The sequence below is a fragment of the Oryzias latipes genome, chromosome 7 (assembly GCF_002234675.1).
Source record: "Oryzias latipes chromosome 7, ASM223467v1".
Taxonomy (NCBI): Eukaryota; Metazoa; Chordata; class Actinopteri; order Beloniformes; family Adrianichthyidae; genus Oryzias; species Oryzias latipes.
In genome coordinates this window covers 20,736,040-20,748,918 of record NC_019865.2, presented here as the reverse complement: position 1 = coordinate 20,748,918, position 12,879 = coordinate 20,736,040, and the positions used below count along the sequence as shown (strand labels likewise).

Below are 12,879 nucleotides of genomic sequence, written 5' to 3'. Positions count from 1 at the left end.
GATTTAATGCCTTTATCTTCTTTTAGTTTCCACCAAACTCCTATTGATACCTTTAGATTTCTTTGAGCCCGAGTACCATTAAAATATACTTAAAGAGGGCAATAAAATAGCTAGCATAGGTGTTTAGAAACCTGTGGTAAAAAAAAAAAAAACTAATTGTGCCTTTAAGTGGGTCCCCTCCTGTGGAGTGAAGGTGCAAGGTAACGGCCATCTTAAATCACAGCCTGGCTGTGGCCTTCATTAGAGCCATAATGCAAAGCTCTCGCTTTAATGGAAATGGAAGCCACTGAGGCTGTGGGTGTAGATTAAAGTGTAAGGCCCGAGTGGGGAAAGATTTCCCCAGCTCTGACAGGTGCGGCCTGAATTAGCTGTAGTGCTGTCTGAGCAGTCAGTGGGAGAACACTGGTATTGATTTTAAGCACTGTTGCACTTCCTATCTGAAAGGGAATGTGTATTACTAGAGCTAAGCACATCAATCACTCAGCATTCCACCACTCTCCCCTGGCATGCATCAGATTTGGAAATGATAAACAAAGAGAAAAAGGGAAAGATGTTACTGTATTGGTTTTGCTCATGTGCAGCAACACACGTTTCATAAAAATACACCTGTGGGCACTTGCAATTGGTTCACTTAATCTTCTCTCCCTTGTGTTGACAGAATGGCATCGCTTTTCAGGGCATGTCCTGCACTGGGTGTCACCTTGGTCAAACAGCTGGCGTCAGCTTCTTGAGCTTGTGAAGTGGTCCACTCCCATGTTTATGACCTGCATGTGTCAAATATGTTACATGCATGCAGTGCATCCTTGCTGCGTCGGGCCTCTCTGTGCATGACACCGCTGCTTATCTTTGCCTCCCACCATAACCCTGCTGACCCAATCCAGCAGTGCAGGCTAGGGAGGCATTAGCCTCCTCAACCTGTTCCCACGGGGGTCATCCCGCAAAACAGAGATGATGATGGCACAGCCACAGTCAGACCCGCCCACACGTACCTTAAGATTTGTGATGACAAATGATAAGGCAACACTTAACCACAGGTGCCCCAAGTGTGGCCTCTTACATGTGACCTTCAACTGAAAGCTTTTCATGTAGAGGCCGACTATCAATCACCTCCAATCAATCACACACATCCCTTCACCTCCTACCAACCTTTCTTGCCCCCAACATCCATCACTACACCCTACCCTTTCACTGACATCTAGAAAAATAAAAACACTTCACAACCTTTCTCCCTGTCTGTCTTGTCTACAAACACATGCATAAAGGAAAGACACACACCAGCAGACACATGCACATGCACTTGTCCTGATTTTAAGGCTTTGCTATAACTTGTCATCTGCTGTCGTGCTGTCAGGGGTGTTGTCTGTTGGTGTGCTCTTGGAAATGCTCCCTAGGGACACATAGGTAATATCAACACCTTCACTAAGACAAGACCAAGATGGTGGAACAGTATGTTGGTCATTGTACTGCTGACCTTCAGAGGAGACAACTATAGCATCTTTGTGAGAAAGGCAAACATCTCTTATGTCACATTCTAAAGTTTTCATGTGGAATAATAAAGAATTTCTGACATCTGTAACGTTTTTAACACTGACAAGGTGGTCTTTTCATTATACAGATTTGAATTGTATTAATTGAGCTTATTTACCTCATTGCCACGAGACAGCATGCATTTAAGAGATACAGATGAAGGTGACTTTAATAATAACTGAACCAGGTGTATGTTATGGTTGCATAAGCTTGACATTAGATTCAAGTTGGTGGTTTGGAGAGCCAGTCCTTGAAAGTAAAGGGACATTGATGATAAAAAAGAAAAGAAAAAAGATAAATAAAAAAAGAGGTGAGCATAGAGCTTTTACAGACTGTAATTACACAGGAGAACATATTCTAATTGGCAGTGTCTTTATGCACAACTATAATCAATGTTTCTCTGAGGCATGAGAAAAGAGAAGGGTAGGGGGGAGCAGTGGCTTCTATGTCAGAAAGCCCAGAGTCCATTTGCACATGGATGGGGATTGCAAATACTGCCAACATAGCCAGTCCAACTCACAGAGAATAAAATGGTCTAAATGCATAAATATGTATAGCTTAGAATAGGAATGATGCATGTAATGTGTCATTTTTTAATGCCAAAGATGTGCAAACACCTTTCTATACACACTTTTCTACAAGTCAAAACCAGCTCAAACATTTCTTAAAAATCAATAGGATGTGTTTTTCATTTATCTCTATCCACATGCCTAAACAATATGAGATTCAATGCAAGGCTGAAACTACTCCACTTTTCAAAAGATCACAGCAGCTCTTTGTATTTCTGTCCACATGTGGGTGGGATCTGCTCTGCATTTTGGAGTGGTAAATGTGCAAATACAGATAATACCAATTTAGCTGGCTATACAAAGCAAACATGCTCCTTTGTCTTCTGTTTTGGTGGCATGCTAAAAGGAAGTTATTGGGCAATATTAATATTCTATAATGTATCAGTAAACTATGAACTTTTCATTCCCCTCTGGAGCTTGAGGTTGCTTGGGAAACTGTGCTACATAAATATGTAAAACAAATTATGGTAATTTTGGCTTTTTGAGTGAAATATTTGTAAGGCAATAACTCCTAAACTAACTCGTGTATTCAAAATGGCTGGAGTGCAATAGTCTTACCTTGTTTTAGGGGATGTCGTTAGCCATTCTTCATGCTTTTCAAATGTTATCAAGTAAGCTGCAATTTCCTGTGAAAATGAGAGAAGAGTAGAAAAGGATGGAGTCAGGCTTACATTTGTCATCTCTAATCACTGCTCTCCTGTGTTTGTAATACATTGATGAGATGACTTAATTGATATTCAGACAGTCTAACCAGCAGCACAAACACAGCAAAGATGGAGACCTGGGCAACGCCTGGGAGTTCAGGCAGGTAAACGCACCCTGGTAGAAGTGAAATGAAAGGCAGAAGTGGGATGCAGCTGAGGTCAGACCATCTTCTGAGACCATCTTTGTTATGAAAGCTTTGATCAAGTTCTCCTCTGAGAACATCAAGGTGCTCTCAAAGAGATTGACGTCTCTGTGTTTGAGAGTGAGCAGCTTTTAACATTTTAGGTCCAATCCTCTCCCAAATCCCTTTGATCTGCCCTTGACACTCCTCCAAGTATCAATCCTCTCTTTAACCTTTGAATAATAATTACACACAATTCTCACAATATTGAGATGCATGCGTTCTCCTACTTTGGAAGAGGCTGTAGATCCTTTGGAGTGGGCTATGTACAAAGAAACGTAATAGATCCACAGAAAAATAAAAAAATAAAAATAAAAATAAACCTGCCACTGGCGTAAATAGATGCTTCAAACATTTTAATGTTTCTCGAGCTCACCCTGCACACTGTATCCATCTGTCAGCATGTCAAAGGGATCATGTCAGCCTATACCCTACCATTTTATTATCACATAAGTGGGCAAAAAAAAGCATTTGGGACACTAGCAGACATCCTAATAATTATACACTGACTAAAAATATAAAAATATAAACGCAACACTTTTGTTATTGCTCCCATTTTTTATGGTATGAACTCAAAGATGTGAAACATTTTCCACATACACAAAATAACCAGTTCTCTGAAATATTGTTCACAAATCTGTCTAAATCTGTGATAGTGAGCACTTCTCTTTTGCCAAGACAATCCATCCTACCTCGCAGGTGTGCCATATCAAGATGCTGATTAGAAAGCAGGATTATTGCATAGGTGTGCCTTAGACTGGCCACAAGAAAAGGCCACTCTGAAATCTTCAGTTGTATCACACAGCACAATGCCACAGATGTCGCAAGTTTTGAGGGAGCGTGCAATTGGCATGCTGATAGCAGGAATGTCCACCAGAGCTGTTGATAGGGAATTGAATGTCCATTTCTCCACCATAAGCCGTCTCCAAAGGCGTTTCTGAGAATTTGGCAGCACATCCAACCGGCCTCACAACCGCAGACCACGTGTAACCACACCAGCCCAAGACCTCCGGATCCAGCATGTCCACCTCCAAGATCGTCTGAGACCAGCCACTCGGACAGCTGCTGAAACAATCGGTTTGCATAACCACAGAATTTCTGCACAAACTGTCAGAAACCGTCTCAGAGAAGCTCATCTGCATGCTCGTTACTCCAGTTCGTCATCGTAACCGACTTGAGTGGGCAAATGCTCACATGCGATGGCGTCTGGCACGTTGGAGAGGTGTTCTCTTTACGGATGAATCCCGGTTTACACTGTTCAGGGCAGATGGCAGACAGCGTGTGTGGCGTCGTGTGGGTGAGCGGTTTTCTGATGTCAATGTTGTGGATCGAATAGCCCATGGTGGTGGTGGGGTTATGGTATGGGCAGGCATACTGTATGTTATGGGCGACGAACACAGGTGCATTTCATTGATGGCATTTTGAATGCACAGAGATACCGTGACGAGATCCTGGGGCCCATTGTTGTGCCGTACATCCAACAACGTCACCTTATGTTGCAGCATGATAATGCACGGCCCCATGTTGCAAGGATCTGTACACAATTCTTGGAAGCTTAAAACATCCCAGTTCTTGCATAGCCAGCATACTCACCGGACATGTCACTCATTGAGCATGTTTGGGATGCTCTGGATCGGCGTATACGACAGCGTGTTCGAGTTCCTGCCAATATCCAGCAACTTCGCACAGCCATTGAAGAAGAGTGGACCAACATTCCACAGGCCACAATAAACAACCTGATTAACTCTATGCGAAGGAGATGTGTCGCACTTCATGAGGCAAATGGTGGTCACACCAGATACTGACTGGTTGTCTGAGTCCCCTGACCCCCTCAATAAAACAAAACTGAAGATTTCAGAGTGGCCTTTTCTTGTGGCCAGTCTAAGGCACACCTGTGCAATAATCATGCTGTCTAATCAGCATCTTGATATGGCACACCTGCAAGGTGGGATGGTTTGTATTGGCAAAGGCGAAGTGCTCACTATCACAGAATTTGTGAACAATATTTCAGAGAACTGGTTATTTTGTGTATGTGGAAAATGTTTCACATCTTTGAGTTCATACCATAAAAAATGGGAGCAATAACAAAAGTGTTGCGTATATATTTTTGGTCAGTGTAAGTGACAGAACTTATTTTTTACAGGAGAAAGTTAAAAAAAAAAGTTCAAAATGGGATGAAACTTGATGTTATTTCTCATAAAAAGAGGAAATTACTATTATATAAGAATGTACGTTTCAACATTTTGAAGCACCAACACATTTTCTATCACGTATCGTCACTGAACAACTCATTTTACTCTGAGCGGTGCACATGTTATTTCGGCATTTTTTTACCTTTAAGGATGGTTGTGATGATGGTACCAACGAAAGCAGAGATGATATTCTAAAAGTTTAATGGTACATTTAATGTTTCAAGATTTTTTCAAGGCCAAAACAAAAAAAGGCTATATTAGCCGCAGCTCACGTTTTTCTTTCTCAGAAAAACCCTCAGGTACTAAAAGTTTTTTAAACCAAGCCTTGGGCTGTACCATGTTAAGGGGACATTGGTTGTTAAACCTCTGGACTGTGAAAAGGATAATGCTGTTATGTCATTTTTCCATACCAAGTGAATCATATCTACAAAAGGCAAAGGTAACCCACAAATCAAATAAGGAAAACAAATGGACTCCAATGTAAGTCAAGATGTTTTGTATTTATTTGTTTATTATAGACATCTTGTAACCATTTCAATTTATATATTAGAAAAAAGATCTTTAAAAAATTCAGTTTAATGCAGCTCATCAAGCCGTGGTAACACATGCACTTTAGTGGATATTGGTTTAACGGACAGGTGATTAAGAGGACCACGACCCAAGGGACAACACTTTCATTTTGGGATTGAAGCTCATTAAAAAACATAAGCTGCTGGAGCTCATTTTACCCAAGTAATCTCCATGGAAAAAAGCAGAAATGTATATATTTTAAATATATATACTGGTGACAAATGTAATAAGAGTTAATTCTACCGTATCTCATTAGTGTCTTTTGGGTTTGACCCTGTAAACTGAGGTGTGGCCTTTTGACTAAGTGGCACCCAAATCCTCCCATATGTCAGTCTTGTTTTCCTGGCTATTTGACATTTTCTCAAAGGGCCAGGTGTGGATGACCATATGGTTAAGACAAAAGAACAAAAAAAAGGCTTCAAAATGTCTCTTTAGACACAAAATCATGTGATTCCATTCAGTGTAATCATCGCTAATATCTCCCAAAATTCCCAATGCCAGTCATATTTCTCTATTGAATTGTTCCTCTGGCTAAAACTCTTGTTAGATGAAAGAAAATATCCAACTAAGCAGCATTAATGTCAACTTCAAAAAGAGTACAATTACAACTCTATTTTGTGCAAATGTTTAAATATAAAATATACATTTTAACAGAACTAGGGGCATATTATCATGGTAACTTAAAAGAAAATATACTTTTAGATTGTTTGCGTTTTGTTCTTTCTTCCTTTTTCGACCAGTTGACTATTGACAGCTACAACAGCCACCCAATGGCTTTTTTGAGGCTGTGTCACAGAAGCAACCTGGCACAAACACTACACACTGGCGATAGCCCACAGAGATGCTGCAGGGTGTTGCGATTAGAGGGGTTCCCAGGCTGGCAGGGGTCCCAAAAGGAAGGGGGGTGGTAGCACGACTGGAACCGCTGCCTCCAGGTGCAGGATGGGAGATAATGCTGTGTTGATTAACTTCCTGTTCTTCTGCCATAACGACCAGAGGCACTAAAGCTACAACAAGATGGAGTCTTGAATTAAGGAAAAGATTAGACTGACAAGGAAGGCTCAGATCTGCTCCTTTATTTTTAAATGTTTTAAACTGAAAAACATATATATTTTTAAAAACACTGTTTCAACAGTAAAGAGTGAGAATGTCCAGATGTTTTAAACTGAAAAAAAATACTTGAAGAAAAAAAACATGATCAAGGAAAAAAATACTTTTTCTTTGCTCATCAAATGGGGACATTATTTTTTAATTATGCATTTGTAAATAAATGACTCTAGCAGTTATTCTATTAATCCTTGCTATTCTGTAGTCATTTTAGGTGGAATAAACAGCAGCTGGAAGCTTCTTTAGAGACTACTGTTTCTGTTAACACACAGCCCCTTCATCACACTTGTCTTTAAAATCCAGCAACAGCCTCCGCCTCAGTGGCAGCAGGTGAAATAGGGGGCCACATGGTCTCGTATTTTTTTAAAAATTAAACAAAACAAGAAAAAAGATGGGCGCCTCTATCTCTAGCTCTCTGCTCACCCCTCCCTTTGTGAACAGATGCCAGGGATTATTCCGGCCCCCGACCAGCCATAAAGGTGCAATAATCTTATGGTGAGGAAACAAACAAAAACAGACGTGCAGCCATTAAACAGCTGCAAGGAGACAAAGTTTGCATGGGCGGCATTATGAGAGGCTAGCGCGTTAAGGTTGAGCAAACACGCTGGAGGGTTAGAGAGAGGCAGGGGGGTGGGGGGACTAGGCTGTGTGCTCAACACTGATGGTGCATCAAAGTCAAGCCAGCTGCCGTCAGCGAGCTCAAGACTATCTGCTGACCTCACAGCCTCTGGTTCGCTCTCTGTAACTGGTGGAACATTTAGTCCTAGCTCTCAGAATGCATAGGTTTATAGACACTCCTTCCTTACTTAACTCCTTTTTTTCCCTCATCTTCCCGCTGACGTGATCCAGGTTTTGTCTCCATATGTTACTAAAATCTGTACTGTTGTGTTCTGCACAGCTCAAATTAAGGCAAAGTCCCAGAAGCCTGTGCTAAATAACAATAAGCATTTGCTTGCTTTAAAGCTGAGTCTGAGTGTGAACAATGCTTTCTCTAAATGGCACAAAAAAAAGGATCCCTTCATTTTCTGGGGTAAGAAACAACCTGGAGCTGTTTGTTCTAACACCCGTCTAGTTTGTTTCTTTTGTTTCTCTAAGAGATGTGACACTGTTAGTAGAGGAGGCCACAATCAGAACATGACAGATCAGTCTGAGGGCCGATAGAGATAGAGAGGCAAGAGCGTTCTTGTGTTTCTGTTTGCCATGTTACAATCGGATGGCCTGATTACTGTTACCTGTCTACGCATGGAACGTTATTAACATCCACTTCGGGGGCTGTCACTTCTGTACTCGTCAACGTGTCTCCTAGTTGCTTATATAGCCCCCACATACGCTCATCTAACTTGCATAGGTCTTTTTTTTCTTTCCCTCCCTAACCACCGAGGTGAAAAGGAAAGCCACCGTGAGAAAATTTTCATTTTGAGATGACTGGCTTTTACTGTCGCACTTTTCAAAAGATAGTTCCTTTCTGGCGGTATAACATTTTCCCTAGAGAGAGAATCATCTTTTGAGAAGTCTACCTTTTTGAAATCAGAAATGACACTAACATATTCATCCCACTTTGTGTATTTGCGTCAAGAGCAGGAAACTTTAAACAAAAAAGGGCAGATGCACTGGAAGTCCCACAATGTGTACAGTGATTGTCTCAAGTATTGTGATGATATCAGCAAAAGTTGTTTGTAGACATGATCAGATTTATTTCCGTGGAACTCTCCCAATTCCACAAAACTCAGTCAAACATGGCAGTAGAGTTTGATGGACACATCTTTAAGTCAATTTGTGTCAAACGCTGTTCTGTTTAGACTCTCAGTCATCAACTTTTGAGTTCTTCTAAATTATCTAAGGACCCTTTTTTTTTTCCAATTACTGCATTTTAGTTGACATAAAATGAGCTATGAGGACAATAAAAAAAAAGCATCCAGATATGCTGCGGTGTGGATATAACGGTACCTACAAGTTTAATACCGTTTGTGGAATTTGTTACCCGTTTTAAAAATCTGCAATTTACCAGACATGTAGGACCTTGAAGTAATGACTCAGCCTACCCCATATGATGTTTGCTGATGTCTGCCAAAACCAGACATCTATGAGGACAATACCACACGCTGAAACACACACGCTGACACAAAGAGCTCAAAATTACTGTACATGTTTGTCCATTACAGTATTATTCCAGTTATACTGGTACTCTAGTGACACTAATGAAAATGCACTTAATGAATAACTGTATTAGAAAAACTAAGTTTAGCAACAGTATTGATTGCAGTAAAAGCTTGAGCTAATGAAATGAATATGAGAGGAGAGGAAGACGTGAAAAAAAATAAATTAAGTCTGGTTTGAGAGCTGAGCACAGTGCCTCCAGCTTGCCTTATGGTAAAATCTAGGGAACACATCCTCAAAGCTTTGACCTTGCCCTGTATTGAAAGCAGGAAGTGGATGAGATGAGAGCCAAAGGAGGGAGATGGTGAGAGGAGCCCTCCCTCATGACTGGGTTATACTGTGGAATGCCAGGTCATCTGATATTTCCTTTAGGGCAACCCAGGAAAACCAACCTGACCAGGGCCATGCACAAATGGACTGCTGGTGTGCTTCAGGAGGGCAGAGGAGTTTGCTGAAGCATCAGGCAATCACAAGATTACATACACAGGCACAAAAAAAAAAGTAATGCAATTAGACACAGATGGAGATGAGCACTGGAAAAGAGGATGAAGGCGGAGGAGAGGTGGGAGCAACTGAAAATGGAGAAGATAATCAAAAAGAAGAGTCGAGGAAGAAAGTTTTATATTTTTCTCCCTTTGACAATAAGAAATGCATTTAAAACAGTAGAAGTGTGAAGATATGGTGATTAAAAAAGGAGAGCTTGGGTTTGATTCTGCAAGCAAAAGCACCTTGGCTGAATTTTTTTTTTTTTTCTTCGGTTTTTCTTGTATTGTTGTTTATACTTCATGAATTCTTAATGCTCCTGGAATAATGTACCACACATTGCATTTATATAATCTCATATGGCCACATTATTCTTTAAGCTAAAGAGAATAGTGGGGTAAAGTGGACCGATTTTGACAAGCTTAAACCTTCAACTGGCTCTTAAGATTATCATTATAGTAAAGGTGTTTCATAAAACAAGGCAGCATACATGCAATTAAAACGAATGCTCAAAACCGAGTAAAGGGAGAACAAACTAAGAGAGACGACCAGGAAAAAAGTGAGGAAGAGTTTGGAAAGTGAAAGTAAGCAACAATAGAATATGCTGTTGACAGCTGCTCTTGGCATCTGTTGATGAGGAGAAAGGCTCTTCTACGAGTCCCTGTGCTGGGTTTAAAAGACGCCCTCACCAGCACGCTGCTCGTTACAATCTGCATGGGGCTTCCCTGCTGACAGGGAGAGGTGTAAAGCACACTCTGTCCACTTTGTTTCTCCACTGTGAAAAGGCAACAGATTTGTTGCCCACTATCTTGCAAAAGACAACAAACATTCCTGCAGTTTAGTGATCTATATGCATCAGAGTGATATGAAAGCAAAAAAATCAATCAAACACAACCCTGAGAGCACAAAAATGCACCATAACCCTTGTGTATGTCCAGTATAATCACCCTGATAACATAGACCTTAAATTGGGAGTAAACCATTCCTACAGGTGTACCGTCCAGCCAAAACATCTACCGGATCGCTTTAAGCTACTGCAGTCCAGTGTCCTTGTTCCATCCAGCACTTGGAAAGACCAAGGCAAGACGTTCATTGGCCTACATTATACATAGTTCTGGGATCAATTTGGCATTGATCTTGGATAGTGATGCTTTCCAGTAGCTGGTCAATGCTTCTCTTCACATTTCTGCTTGGCATGCTGGTCACAGGACTGTTCTGAAAAAGGAGGCATTCTCTTGGGGACACTCCTCTCACTCCTCAACGCCTCCCTGCTCCCAAAATCAATGTTACCTACAGCAGCTGCTCCGCCAGCATTCTGTTTTGTTTACTATATCTCTTCTATATGCTACATATTTTTGTACAAGAGCTTGCAATAAATGACTAAAGTAGCAGAGGACCAGGGTTACGTCAAATGGGGGTTGTTTTTTTGCATGTGTGTTTTTGTGTTTGTGTGTGTGTGCGGGGGTTGAAGTGTCATGATCAGACTGACAAATTTTGAGTATTTTGTCAAATATTTCATAAAGTTTTTGAACAGTGAAAAAAGTCAGATCCAGTATCAGCAGAAGTTACAGTAAACTCCTTTAAGTTCAAAGGTAAAAACAAGTTGAAATGTATTTTGATTTGTATTCCTGAACACCCTAGTGGGGCATAGTTGGGCCTGCTACAAGTGGTGGGTTAAAATGACAGGAAAACAATTTAATTTTCAGAATGAAATCTTAATATATATGTAATTCTTATTTAACAAATTACTACTGTTATTTATTTTTAAATCCGTTTCTGTTCTGCAAATAGGAACTTTATGAGATTCTCCAATTTCAGGCATTTTTTTTTCATCCTTCATCACTGAATTAAAAAGTTGGAACCACAAAGTGATGGAAAACAAGACAGACAGAAGGATGGAACCATGACAGATTGAGCTGGCATGAGGGTGGCTTTGTACCTTTTAGTAGCATGCCCTCTGCCTTGAATACTACCAAAGAGAATGTAGTAGTTTGACTTTGAATGACTACAATGATGGGCCACCCCTGACCATAGAAACCAATAAGTGAAGACCATCGAAAAGCACTATTTTAAAAGAGGGTGCTGCAACTTAAAGTGTACGGATGGAGCTGCATGTGCTAAACAAAATAAAGACTGGACATGATGTTGACTCAGATAAAATGCATTTATCTTTGTCAGTCCTAATTAGGGCGGATTGTGACCAACCACTTGTTGCTATGAGTGCGTGTTGATATACGGTGCATATGGGACCTCCTGTAGCTTTACCCTTGAGAGTTGTATGTGCGCTGATTTTATTACACTTCCTCTTTTAGCATAACTCTAAGACGTATAGAGGCTTGGTACAAATGTGGAGAACTGCATTAGTAGAAGGGGGACAAACTGCATATGAGCGCTCTGCTACAGGACATAGTGCTAAGTAACCGAGCTCAGTAACCTCTGACGTCCACGCTGCACGTCCACTTAATTAGCCATGCTAAAGGTTGTGTGTTCCCTACTGTTGACAGCCCAGCCAAGGAGAGCGGAGAGTGACGGCACCCCCATGATGGTGACCTTACAGCAGCCCCACTGCTAAGACTCCAGACTGTTCCCAAAGCCCACTGCTAAAGTTTTCTTCTCTCTTCTCTGTTCACGAAACACAAAGCTGCAGGAGTACTCAAACTTACTGGATGGGGGGGGGTTACTCTCCCATTGAACATACTTTTAAATTCTTTACTATTCTTCTTTTATTCGTCATGTTTTATTTTTTTAGCAGACAGTAGATATTAAAAATGTCATGTCCGATTGTGCAGCCGTCAGACTCCAGGTCTTCTTGATTCTTAATACATTTTCACATTTTGAAGAGTACAGACATGAATGTTAGATTTGTTGTCTTCATCTGCTTTGTGTCAGAAAGATATTACAGAAAAATATCCACAGAGAAACATTAAATGTCATCTACATTTAATTGAGGTAGGATTTCTCTCACCAGAAACTCTGTAAGAATCAAAGCACTAAACATCAAACTATCACAAAAATGTTACTTAAGTCAGGATGCTATGGCTTTATATGGATTTGAAGTGACAGCGGAATACAGGACATCATTTTTTTTTTTATTAATCAACTGCTGCCAGCTGTCATTTCAGGCCTCCAGCAGGAATTATTCAAGGACTTTATGGAAATCTCATATTCAGTTGGTTCTAAAACTAAATTTACTTTCAACTCCAAAATCCTTTCATGTCTGTATTATCCTGAAAATTTCACAGACATGGAAACTTGACTTTGACTTTTAATCCAAGACAAACACTGTCCAAAACCACCTTCTCCACACAGTCTATTGTTTCAGCGTTTTAGCCATACACTTCTTTTAAGTATGACATGGATCTTTTTGCTCACTTGTTTTAATCATTTT

At 40.6% G+C, this 12,879-nt stretch overlaps 1 protein-coding gene across 7 annotated transcripts in view; it reads right to left on the bottom strand.

Moving 5' to 3' along the window:
• The window catches only part of LOC101168211 (calmodulin-binding transcription activator 1-like), a 325,673-nt gene that overhangs the window by 174,180 nt on the left and 138,614 nt on the right, over positions 1-12,879 (bottom strand). For all 7 annotated transcript variants that reach the window (XM_023956778.1, XM_023956774.1, XM_023956775.1 and 4 more), the window contains one exon: positions 2,655-2,722. In XM_023956778.1, the coding sequence (XP_023812546.1) occupies positions 2,655-2,722 (68 nt within the window). The remainder of the gene's footprint in view (positions 1-2,654; positions 2,723-12,879) is intronic.